Source organism: Octodon degus, unplaced genomic scaffold, assembly GCF_000260255.1.
Source record: "Octodon degus isolate 3935 unplaced genomic scaffold, OctDeg1.0 scaffold00048, whole genome shotgun sequence".
Taxonomy (NCBI): domain Eukaryota; kingdom Metazoa; phylum Chordata; class Mammalia; order Rodentia; family Octodontidae; genus Octodon; species Octodon degus.
The window spans coordinates 5,008,579-5,019,965 of NW_004524624.1; the positions used below are offsets into that span (position 1 = coordinate 5,008,579).

An 11,387-nucleotide genomic window follows, 5' to 3' on the forward strand; every position below is an offset into this window, starting at 1 on the left:
AGGGCAAGCTAGGTGGGGACGGAGGCCCTCTGAAGAACTAGCCTTTTAATTTCCAAACGCTGACCTAAGGTTCAGTTCTATAAGCCCCAGGCTGGCTGGTGGTGGAAACTCCTATTTGCATTTGCTCCTTGTTAAGGCTGCAGCATGCATGGTCACCAGAACTTCAAGTGCATGCAGCGGTGTCCCCTCGGTTTGTACCAAAGCAGATCACACACCTTTATTATCCTCAAAATATAACAAACGGGGTAAGAAATCCCTCCCTCCCCCCACCCCACCCCAGTCCAAGGGAAGCGTTTAAAAAGCCCCACAGTCAGGCCAGGAGTTCCCGGTGGGGCCCAGGACGCCCCGGGCGCCCCTCTATACGGCTGTAGTCCTCCCGAACAAGGGGATGGAGACCGGCAGTCGCCAAGCTCCGTGCTCCAGGGGCTCGCGGCTGCTGAGCTCTGAGTCGGTCCAGCTGGGGAAGACCCGGCGGCTCCGGTCGGCCTGCAGACAGAGGGCGGGGCAAGGGGCCGCAGGCCGCGGGGCGCTGGGCAGGTGCAGTGCCGAGGTGTAGCCCCGGTCCAGGAAGAGCGGCTTGTAGCTGGGCGGCGGCTGTTCCTGTTTCTCCGCACTATCGCGGCGGCTCAGAAAGGGCGTAACGATCTTGCGGTAGAGGCCGCGCGTGTCCGTGAGCACCTCGCTGTAGGGCGGCGGCGGCTCTGCCATCAGCACCGCCTCTTCATAACATGGTGGCTTGGACATGTCCGATTCCGCTGCAGAATGGGAAGCATTCCGGGGAGGTGAGGCCACCGGCCCCCAGCCATTGGCACAGGCCTTGACCAGGCGCCAGCCCCAGCCCACTCCCTCTTCCCCTTTTCTCAGAGAGGCTGTGTGAGCTGAAGCCTCGCGCTTCCGCGGTGAGCCCACCCCTTGCTGAGGCCCTGCCCACCCTTGCTGACTCTGGCCACACTTACCTTGGCGCGGGTAGCTCCAGGGCCGGGGCGGCACCGAAAGGTGCGCCAGCGCATGGTGGTGCGGATGCGGGTGTGGGTGCGCGTGCGGCTGCGCGGCCCCGTGGTGCAGCAGGGGGTGCACATGCACGTGTGGATGCGCGTGCGCCGACGCCTCTAGGCGGCCGCGGTGTGGTGGCGGTGGCGGCGCCAGGCCCGGGGGACTTCCGGCCACGCTTCCCTCGAGCTCCAGAGGCTCCAGCTCTAAGGCGCGCAGGTTCTGCTCGCGCAGTCGCTCCTCCTGGCGCCGTTTGAGACGGCGGCGCAGGAAGCTGCAGAAGCAGCAGAGCAGGACAATGAGACCCCAGATGAGCCAGAAGCCGGCGAAGCATGTGAGGAACGTGTAGGTTCCCTGGGACATCACCATGGCGGCGGTGTGAGCGACAGGTCCTCAGAAGTTTCACTGGACACTGGGTTCCTCTGCGTGGCCCCGAGCCCGCGTCACGCTCTCAGGTGCCGCCAGCGTCATCCGGGGACCCGCCACCGGGGGCTGCCTGCGGCGTGGCTCAAGTCGTGTGCGCGCTGGCGAGGGACAGCTGCGGCGCTCGCTCCTTCCCATGGCGCCGGCCAGCACGCGAAAGTGTTTCACCCAGGGCCGCGAGGGACCTGCGGGCAGACACAGGGCGCAGTGAAAGACGCGCCGTGGCCCTTGACTACTTTCAGGCCTGCGCCGGCGTCCCGAGTAGTTCCAGGGAAGCCGCCTCCGTGGGAACCCCCGCACTCCCAAGGGGGGCGGTGACGTCACCGGTGAGGATGACGTCACGCCTCGAGGTTTCCCGGGTAGGGTTTTCCCGGATTCTAGACCTGAAAGCCACTGCCATGGAGTCCAGGTGCCGACGGATCCAAAGCAAGCCAGCAGGGGGCGCGCAATGGCCAGGTTTCAGTGCTGAGCTCGTTCAAGAGATTCGCTACCCGCCACCGCTGTGTGCAGGCTACCCCAGTTCCGTAGCTGAAGAGTCTTGCGCAGCCCTGCTGCTTTGAGGGGGGTTGGGAGGAAGGAAGCGGTCCACCTTCTTGAGCCCCATAAGCAGCCCTTCTGGCGCCCAGCTTCAGGACATCCAGCCCTGCCCTTGGCCCACCCGTAGAGGAGCTTGGCCAGGCAGCTCCGACTGCCCCTGCGTGCCTCGGCTCTGTCCCTGTTTGCGCCACCTGACCAGCCGCAAGGGTGTGAGCCAGGCCCTTTCCTCCAGTTGCCTCCATCTGCGGGATTCCAGTTTCCCCATAGCCCCACTTGCTCCTCCACTCCATCTCCAGGCCGTTATATCCCTTCCCCCAATGCCTTTGCCTCTCCACAGAGGTGAGGAAAACTAGATGAGATTTATTCGGAAGCTCGTCTTTCTCAGCTCCACCTGGCCCTGCATTCACTCATTTGAGACTAGTTCCACCTCTCTCCACAGCCAGACTGAGAGGGGCAACCTGGTACCTTGCGAAAATGCAGCAAGGAGATCTTTCTGTGTAGTTAAGGTCAGCCGGTGACCACCCCCACAAACAGAAAAAGAGACCTTCTTAGGTGCTTTATGCTAGACGTTTTAACATACAAAACTTTGAGGTACACAGACAGGAATGGGGATGCAACGAGTTGTGTGGCTGGCAGGTGGCAGAACCTAATTCAAATCCAGGCCTGGCCCAAAACCCTATCCTGAGTGGGATGGGGAATGCTGCTGTTTGAGCTACTTTGTGGGCCCCATCCAGACCCCAGGACTTTCCTTCCCCTTAGCACACTGAAGGCAATGAACACACAGTTTTGGGGCCCATAATCAGCCTGAATCCCAAGGTAGGAGGATGCCAGGCCACCCCACCTTCGCCCCAGATGGCTCCTGTCTGACTCTGTGGCTACCTGCAGCCATGTGCCACTTGGTGCCCGTGCCAGTCCTTTTTGCTGGGCCTGCATTGTAGAACAGACAAGGCAGGAACAATAGCTCTACCCACCCCCTCAACAACCCCGCCATGAGGCTGCCATGGCGACGCAGCCCAGATAAAAACACGATGCTGCCAGTCACTGGGAGTTAATTAAATCTGTTGTTCTCCTTTTGCTGAGCCCTCAGGAACAGGAATGTTCAGAGGAAATTGGCACTAACTGGAGGTCCCCCTTCTTGGTAGGCCAGAAGCAACTATGGGTCAGAAAGGCACTTATGGGGCTGGGGGTAATGGGGTTTCAGCTGAATTAGAGATGTCTGTCAAGAGCCTGCTCCTGTGGTACGTGCCTGTAGTCCTAGTTACTTAGGGGTGCTGAGGCAGGAAGATCACTTCAGCCCCAGGGTTGGGGCCAACCTAGGCAACAATGAAATCGCGGTCTCTAAAAACAATTTTTTTTTTAAATTTTATTTATTTATTTTTTTTTGTGTGTGTGTGTATGTGTATGTGTGTGGCCAGCTCAGTCCACCAGGGGGCGGGGCTGGCTGGCATGTGGTGCTGGGGGATTGAACCGTGGCCCCTGTGCTTTGCTAAACTTGTTCTAAGTAGGTGCTTTAGACCACTGAGCCATCTCACCAGCCCCTCTAAAAACAATTTTTACATTTATTTTTAGTGTGTGTGTGTGTGTGTGTGTGTGTGTGTGTGTGGCCAGCTCAGCCCACCAGGGGGCGGGGCTGGCTGGCATGTGGTGCTGGGGGATCGAACCGTGGTCCCTGTGCTTTGCCAAGCTTGTTCTAAGTAGGTGCTTTAGACCACTGAGCCATCTCTCCAGCCCCTCTAAAAACAATTTTTAAAAAATACTGTGAAGGACTTATCAATACTTGTTTCTCTTGATATACAGACTTTTTCTTTTCTTTTTGTCTTTTGAGACAGGGTCTCACTACACAGCTCAGATTGACCTTGAGCTCACTTTGTAGCCCAGGCTGGTCTCTAACTTGTGACAATCCTCCTGCCTCAGCTTCCCGAGTGCTGGACTTACAGGCATGTGCCATCACACCTGGCCTTTTCATTCATTATCCTGTGTGATAATCACCACCATCTAGTCACTACTGCTAGTGCAAATTTGATAGATGAAGAGAACGGAGGAAATTACTTGCCCCAGGTCATATATTTAGTAAGAACAGCTATGATATTGTCATCTGAATTCAAACTATGTCCACCTTCCTTGTGTGACAAATGAGATGTAAATGAAAAGCCCAGCATTTGTGAGCACTCAGCACTCAGTACACAAGGACTTGGCAGCTGTGGGGGAACTGGGCAGTGTGGCCAGCTATGAGCCAAAAATGTGCATTCCTGTTCTTCCACTAAGGCCCTGGAGTGCCTGACCCTGAGCTCACTGCTGCCTTAGACTAGCTCAGGCTGGGAAAGGGCAGCACAGAATAAAGGGTACAATGACAGCTCCAGGCTGAACAAGGAACCAAAGGTAGGGTAAGGGGTGCCCAGCTTAGCAGGCAGGGCTTTGGCCAGACCGGCATAAGCCAAACCCCAAATCTACTTGGTGCCACTGACACCCTTCAGTGAGGAGGTCAAGAATCATTGCCACATTTTATAGACTGGTCAGAGACGGGCAGTCTCTTGCTTGCATGGGGTTTTAAGGCCGAGCTGGACCTCTGGCCCTAGTCTTGCTCCAAAGCCTAGCTTGAAGGTGAAGATTTGATGCTAAACACTGTCTGCTCCTGTGTGGCTACCACAGGCCCACAGGCCCACAATCAGACCTGATCTAGTACACAATTGGTGCTTAGTAATGTCAACATTGTAAGTTTCAAATCTTTGAAAATGCTCTGCTGATTTGGCTAAAGTCCTTGAAGCCTCCCTAAAAGGCTATGCCCCTTTGCTCTTCATGCCACTGTGTATGTCCTTGTCCTTGTTTGAGGACTCCTCAGATTCACAGCTTCTTGCTTGAAGCCACTGGCTTTGCCAAAGCCCTCCAGACAGTAGCAAACACCTGCCACACGTCCAATTCTATTTGTTAACAGCCATGTCCTTCTGATGGACTTATCTGTAGGCCTGAAATCTTTGTTTCTATTTTCTTTCATTCTTGTAGGTCACATGAAGATTCCTTGGGATTCCATCTTACTTTATATGTAGTGCTTTAAAGCATGTCTGTGTATAGTTTTGGGCCACACTCACTGGGAAAAAAGTAGGGTAATGACAGCAAGACCCTGGGTGTTTTATAACCTCCATGCCGCCTCATTTTCCTCACCAGTACCCATGGGGAAGCTTGAGATACTCCACTGCAGAGGTGAGGCACTGGGCAAGACATTAGCTCTGGTGATGGCAGCTTATGGTGGGGATGCAGAGATGGGTGTGTCCTTAAGGTGCCCCCTGCCTGAGGGCTGAACACCATGGAGAGTTCTGTCTTCCTAAGAAAAAGTCTTTTCATTTGACTGATGAGGAGTACTTGGCTCAAAGACACCCAAGGGCCAGAGATCTTATATTCTAGGATCTAGCTGCATTGCTGAGGGTACCTACATTGCTTCTCTGCATGAAGAACCCCAGTCCCTCAAGCTTAGAGCCCAAAGATTTGCTATAGGTTCTTTATCTCAGCAATGGGCTTATCATTCATCCCACACACCAAGTTCTCAATGCAGTGTCTTCATCTGTTTGTCTGTTGGTCCTCCTGTCCTGGTCTGGTCAGGCCACCATTGGACTCACTTTGAGTCTAATTACCATGCCTACCATAGGCTAGACCCTTTCATAGCCTACCCATTCTTCATGCTGCCCATTTCCCCTATGCCCTCCCTGTCTGAACCCTGTAGTTCCTCCTTGTTGCCTCAGAAGGCAGTCCTGCCCTTAACATGATGCCTCTCAAACTTTCACGAGCATGCAAGCTATATAAATGGTTTGTCAAAACAGGCCAGGCCCCACAGCATTTCCTCCAGCAAGTCTGGTATGGGGCCCAAGAGTTTGCATGCCTAACAAATTCAGAGCAGGTATTGAACCAGGAGCACTCTGTGACCTAAATCATGACTTCTGGGATGAGCCTCTGCCAAGGCCACTTCACCTCCTGGCATGTTTTCCAGAAGAAATAATTCCTGAGCCACCTCGTGTGTCCAGGGTTGCATGGGAGTGAAGCCCGGTGATCTAAGACTATTCAGAAATAGCCTGTGTCCACCAGAGGGTACCTCTGCCTTCGTCATTTGGCACATGGTAGGTAGTTCAAATATAAGGAACACCTCAAGAGCTGGATTGTCATCCAAATCATTCCTGAGAAATGTTTGTTAATGGGGTGTGGTGGAGCATGCCTGTAATCTCAGCACTCAGAAGGCTGGATCAGAAGGCTGAAGGAGGATCAGTGTGAGTTCGAGACAAGCCTGAACTACAAAGTGAGCTCAAGGACAGCCTGAACTACAGTGCAACCCTGTCTCAAAAAGACAAAAAAAAAAAAAAAGAAAGAAAGAAAAGAAAAAAGAAAAAAAGAAAGAAAAGGAAATGTCTGTCATTTACCACCAAATCATTGAGAAAGAAGCCATCACCCAGCATTCAGCTCTCATAGCATGGATTATAAGCAAACTCAGAACCACGTCTGTGGGCAAAAGGAAAAAGACAAGCTGGAGGTACAGACCAGGGGCTTTGGAAAAAGGAAATCCCAGGTGGCAGGTGCTCTGGGTGACCAGATGGAGCCCTGTTAATGAGGCTTGGGCCTGCTAGCACTCAGGTGAAGAGACAGACTCAGTCTCCCAAAGATAGGAAGAAGGGGGGCTGGTGAGATGGCTCAGTGGTCTAAAGCACCTACTTAGAACAAGCTTAGCGGAGCATGGGGACCACGTTCAATCCCCCAGCACCACATGCCAGCCAGCCCCGCCCCCTGGTGGGCTGAGCTGGCCACACACACACACAGATAAATAAATGTTAAAAAAAAAAAAAAAAGAAAGAAAGAACTTATCCCAGCTCCCAAAGTCAGCCAAGCAATGGAGCCGGCCATAACTTCATTTCCAGCAAGGCTAAGGGTAGAGTCTCTACAACCCAACCCTGATATTGGGAAACTGCAAGTAACAAGAGTGGGCAGAAAGGGCTTTTTTTTTTTTTTTCCAGAAAGGCCTTTTGTAGCCTAGTATCTTTTGTCCTTGGCTCTGACACTCCTGTGTGTATGGGTGGGGAACAGGATATTCAAAGACTAGACTCTGAGTAAACCCTCATTCTGTGGCTTCCTGTGCTTCTATCCTTTCATCTAGCATGAGAGTTAATTATCTGTCCTGGCAAGGGAGGTAGCTATATAGTGTGTGTGTATGCATGGGGTCTCCCTCTTACTGAAGTCGGCACAATGTAACATGCAGAGCGTAGAGGTACAACCTTGGGTTCAAATCCTGTTTCTGTCCTAACTGAGCCATGTGCTTATGCTCTGACTACTCCCATTTTTGAGCTGAAGCTGCTTTACCTCTAGGACAAGGGATGATGAGACCTGCCTGGTAGTGCCAAGGAGGGAGTACAATTGATGAAGACTGTGATAACATCCAAGGCCAACATAGACAGCTGAATGTGACAGACAAAACATCACCACCTTGCAGCCTGGAGGCTCAACTGTGAAAACCAGCCCATGGGAGTACACTGTATGCTGCCTGGGTTGGGGGAGGGCAGCAAAATGACCCTCACTTTACCATGGACCAGAGGCCTCAGACTCCTGACCCTGTGTGAACACAGTTCATGCATACATTTTGTTGGCCTACAATCTATTTTTAAAAATATTCTGATTGATTACCAGAATTTAAAAACCAGATTAGGCATGAAGGCCTAGATTTCTTGCACATGTGAAAACTGGACAATCTGGTTGTACAAAGTCCCCATCTCACAAAAGTAACATCAATTGGAGTTAAGCGCTCCCTGGCCCACCTCACTGATTCCACTGTCCCCTGGCCTGTGGAAGCACTTGAGTCTCTGACCTCTGTGCTGCACTGGGTATCCAAAGGGTCCAGCACTGCCTGAGCCCACCTTGCTGTTGTTCCACAGCCAAGAATGCAAGCTGAAAAGGCCACAGACTCAATGAACCAAAGTCTAAGGACTCAGGGATTTCCCAGGGGATTGAGGCAGTCCTCACTGCTTGATCTCAGCCAGACAGAGAAAATGGAGGGAGACAGGAAGCAAGCCCGCAGCAGCACAACCCTATAAAGCATCTGAGGCAGCAAGAATCTGGCTAATTTTGCTGCAAAAGAGAAAGGTATACCAGGCTTGAAAGACAGGGAACTTCCTCACTGGAAGAATGTGAAAGAAGGTTATAGACGCTCTCTGGAAGCCTCTAGGATGTTCTACCTTGGTCATATAAGCTATGTAGAGCAGGCTGAGAGGAGCTCTGCCAGCAGGGAAACTGGCAGTGGAAACCGAGCTCTACTTCTTACTGGTTGCATGACCTCAGACAAGTCACTTCACCTACCTAAGCCTCAGAGTCTCCACCTCTAAAAAGAGGATAATAAACTTACCTTCCACAATTGCTGTAAGAATTAGGAGATAATAGGTCCAAAAGTCATACAGAACATGAAAGAATGAGAAGAGCCTATGAATAATCTCCAAGGCCCATCTGCCTGCAGGAGACTCAGGCCTGCTTTCCCAGGCATTATCCATCTATGGACACCTTATGCCAAGGCCTCAGATGCCCCAGATACCTGTCACCTCTGGTGCCCAGGACACCTTCCTGGAGGGGAAAGAAAATCCAAAGGTGGCTGTGGTCTCAGAGATGCTGGATCCAAAGCCTGTGGTCAGAGATGGCATCTGCTGAGTCAGGCCATGGTGTGCTGGCAGAGGGGGCATTTCTCTCTCCAGCATACCGCCTGCTGAAGGGAGTCTGGGAGGGGAGCCAGAGGTCATTTCCTCTGACTCAGTGGCCATTCTTCCCAGAGGAGCTCCCCTGGAGGACAAGGCATCTCCATGTGGCAGTGGCCTGTCTGCCAGCCGACCTGCATGCCACCCTGCACAGTTAAGGCATTGTGCTTAGACAAGAAAGGGACACTTGTAGACCAGACAGTGGGCTTGGTTTCTCCCATTTGGCCTCAGCTTCGGCTTCCTTGGGTCAGTAGTGTCCATTCCTCTGTTCCTGCCTACTCACTTCCACTGCTCCCCAAGAACAGTGGTTAGGAACCAAGAACAGAGACCACCTCCAGCCTATGGGGCAGTTTGGCACATGCTCTGGCCATGAGGAGGTGGAAGGAGTCAAGTTGTTTTTTTGTTTTCTGTTTTTTTTTTTCTCTCCCTGGATAAGGAACATGGCCTCTGGGAAATGCAACTCAGGCCATATAGGGAGGGAGCAGAAGGCCCTGGGTAGTGATAATGTTGGTGGGAGCTATGGAGTTGGGACCCCAGACCCAGCTTGCCTGCCTCTTCTCTCACAGCAAGATTAGGGTCTGGGCCGCCTCCACATTTGCAGCCACTCTAGAAGCCCTGCTGCAACGATTGCAGCCACGTGGGAGCCAGCTCGTGCCCACGGAGCCGTTCACCCCCCCAACCCCCATCGTCAACCAGCTGGATAGGCTGGCACACCCAGTCGGGCCACTGGGACATTCCCCCCCATGGCGCCCACCTCTCTCCCCGCACCCCCAGCTCTGGCCCCGCAAAAAGTGGGGTGGGGGAGGGGCGTCGCCACCCCTTCGTCGCGTTGCCAGGGAGCGCAACCCCGTTGCTGTGGCAACCGTTTCCAAGCGAACTGGTGGCTGCTTGAGCCCGCTCAGGCTCCTTTGCTCACTGGCGCCCTCCACTCTCCCTCCCTCCAGTGTGGGCTGGGGGAGGGTCTATCCGCGGCCCGGACGGGGGTCCTGAGCGGCGACCCCAGCCAGGGTGCATAGCTGCCCACCGGGAGGGGCTCAGCCATAGGAACATCTTCCGCCCTCCATGCCTGCCCAACCCGCAGCCACCGCGGTACTCACGGGCCCAGGCATCCTCCTCGAGCTCGTCCTCCTGCTTGGGGCGTGAGGCCCAGTGGACCAAGTGCCCGGCCCGTGGGAGGCGGCGGTAACAGCGGCTGCCCCAGGGAGCAGACAGTGGCAGCAAAAGCGGCTCGGAGCGAGCGCTGAGCTGGAGCCACAGAGCGCGCGCACGGCCGCGTACACAGCGCGTGCCAGCCCAGCGTGCGCGCGCGCGCGCAGCAGCCAACAGAGGGCCCCTCACCCCACACTGCCACACGCCGCCAAGGAGGCTGCCCCTAGAGGGAAGGGGGTGCGTGGGACGCAACACCCGTGTGCCGCACCCAGACCGGGTACACAAGGGCGCCAAGTTCACACACTCAGGGCATCCTGCACAGGGAATGCACATGCCACACACCTCTTGGAGATAGGCTGCTAGGCGGGGGCTGGAGCACGCTGGCAGACCCAGGCACACATTGATCGCACATGCTGGATAATCAGCCATGCAGCTGAGGTCAAGAACCCTGATCCACACATGGCTCAGCCTAGAGCTATACCCTGAACACATTCCGACAAGCTACTGTACACATGAGGTGGGCAGGGGTTTGAGTCCACAACGACTCCAGTGTGGGTCCCTCCCAACTCAGGCCCACACTCACTGTCCCCCCATCAAGCACAGGCCATCAAATGCCAAATAAAGAGGCATAGGAGGACCTAGTGCTGAATGGCTACAGGCACATGCTTACCCAAAGGAACAGAGATGACCCCTAAGAAGGGCCCCACCCTGAGGTCCTCTTAAAGGGGTCACTTTGAACCTGACAGTCTTGGCCTTTTAGCTAAGTTGTTTCTATACCAACTTCTTTATGATTTTCACGGTGATCTTTCAAAACCCACCTCTCAGCTGTGGCATACCCCTGTAATCCAAGCACTTGTGAGGCTGAGGCAGGTTTCTTACTAGTTCAAGACCAGCCTGAGCTCAAGGCCAGCCTGAGCTGTATGGTAGACCCTCTCAAAAAAGAAAAATACACACACCCCACCCTTTTTCACCATAACAGTTGCAGTATTTGTGTGTTGCAAAGCACAGAACCCTAAAATAAATAAGCTTGAGCTCACAGGGACTGGGTTATATCACTAGAAAGTCCGAAGACCTGCCACAACTTGATTCTAGGTGTTTTAGCAACGGCATCAAGGGTGTATCTGCTTCTCTCTTGCTCCTTGCCACCATTTTGGCAAGAGGTTGCAAGGATGAGCTCCACAGCTTTAGGCCACCCATTCCCAGAGGAAAAAGCTGTTACCCAACGGTTTGGGAAAACCAACCAAACCAATAAACCCACACATAACTTTCAATTGGACTCATTTGGCTGAGTATCAATGAACCAATACAGGCAACCACACCTTGGGAGAGAAGGTATGTGTTCTAAACAGCCACCCAGTACCCATTCTGGTTTTTTTTTTTGGTACATTACTGGGAGAAACGACTGCCCTGATGAGTGCTGTCACACTGAGCCTTTGAAAACAAGTATTTTGCTCTCCCAAATCAGGATTCCTTGGCTTGCTCAATGTTGCCAAGACAGGAATAACATTTTGCTTTTGGTGGTCATGCTCTGGACAGATGAAATTGGCAACACCTGCACCAACAGAACTGGGGAACCAA

The 11,387-nt window shown here is 53.5% G+C and overlaps 1 protein-coding gene across 1 annotated transcript; it reads right to left on the reverse strand.

Annotated features, from left to right (window-relative positions):
• Positions 1 to 191: 191 nt before the first annotated feature.
• Positions 192 to 9,926, reverse strand: Prr7 (proline rich 7, synaptic). Its single transcript, XM_004632272.1, has 3 exons — positions 9,758 to 9,926; positions 957 to 1,598; positions 192 to 755 (listed from the first exon to the last, which is right to left on the reverse strand). The coding sequence occupies exons 2-3, from the start codon at positions 1,357 to 1,359 to the stop codon at positions 358 to 360; spliced, it is 801 nt and encodes a 266-aa protein (XP_004632329.1). The 5' UTR covers positions 1,360 to 1,598; positions 9,758 to 9,926; the 3' UTR covers positions 192 to 357.
• Between the last annotated feature and the right edge of the window lie 1,461 nt (positions 9,927 to 11,387).

Bases quoted from the DNA above. Each gene is read 5' to 3' on its own strand.
- Prr7 (XM_004632272.1), bottom strand. From the start codon at position 1,359: ATGGTGATGTCCCAGGGAACCTACACGTTCCTCACATGCTTCGCCGGC. The intron at 756-956 runs GTAAGTGTGGCC...CCCATTCTGCAG, and splicing joins CTGGAGCTACCCGCGCCAAG to CGGAATCGGACATGTCCAAG.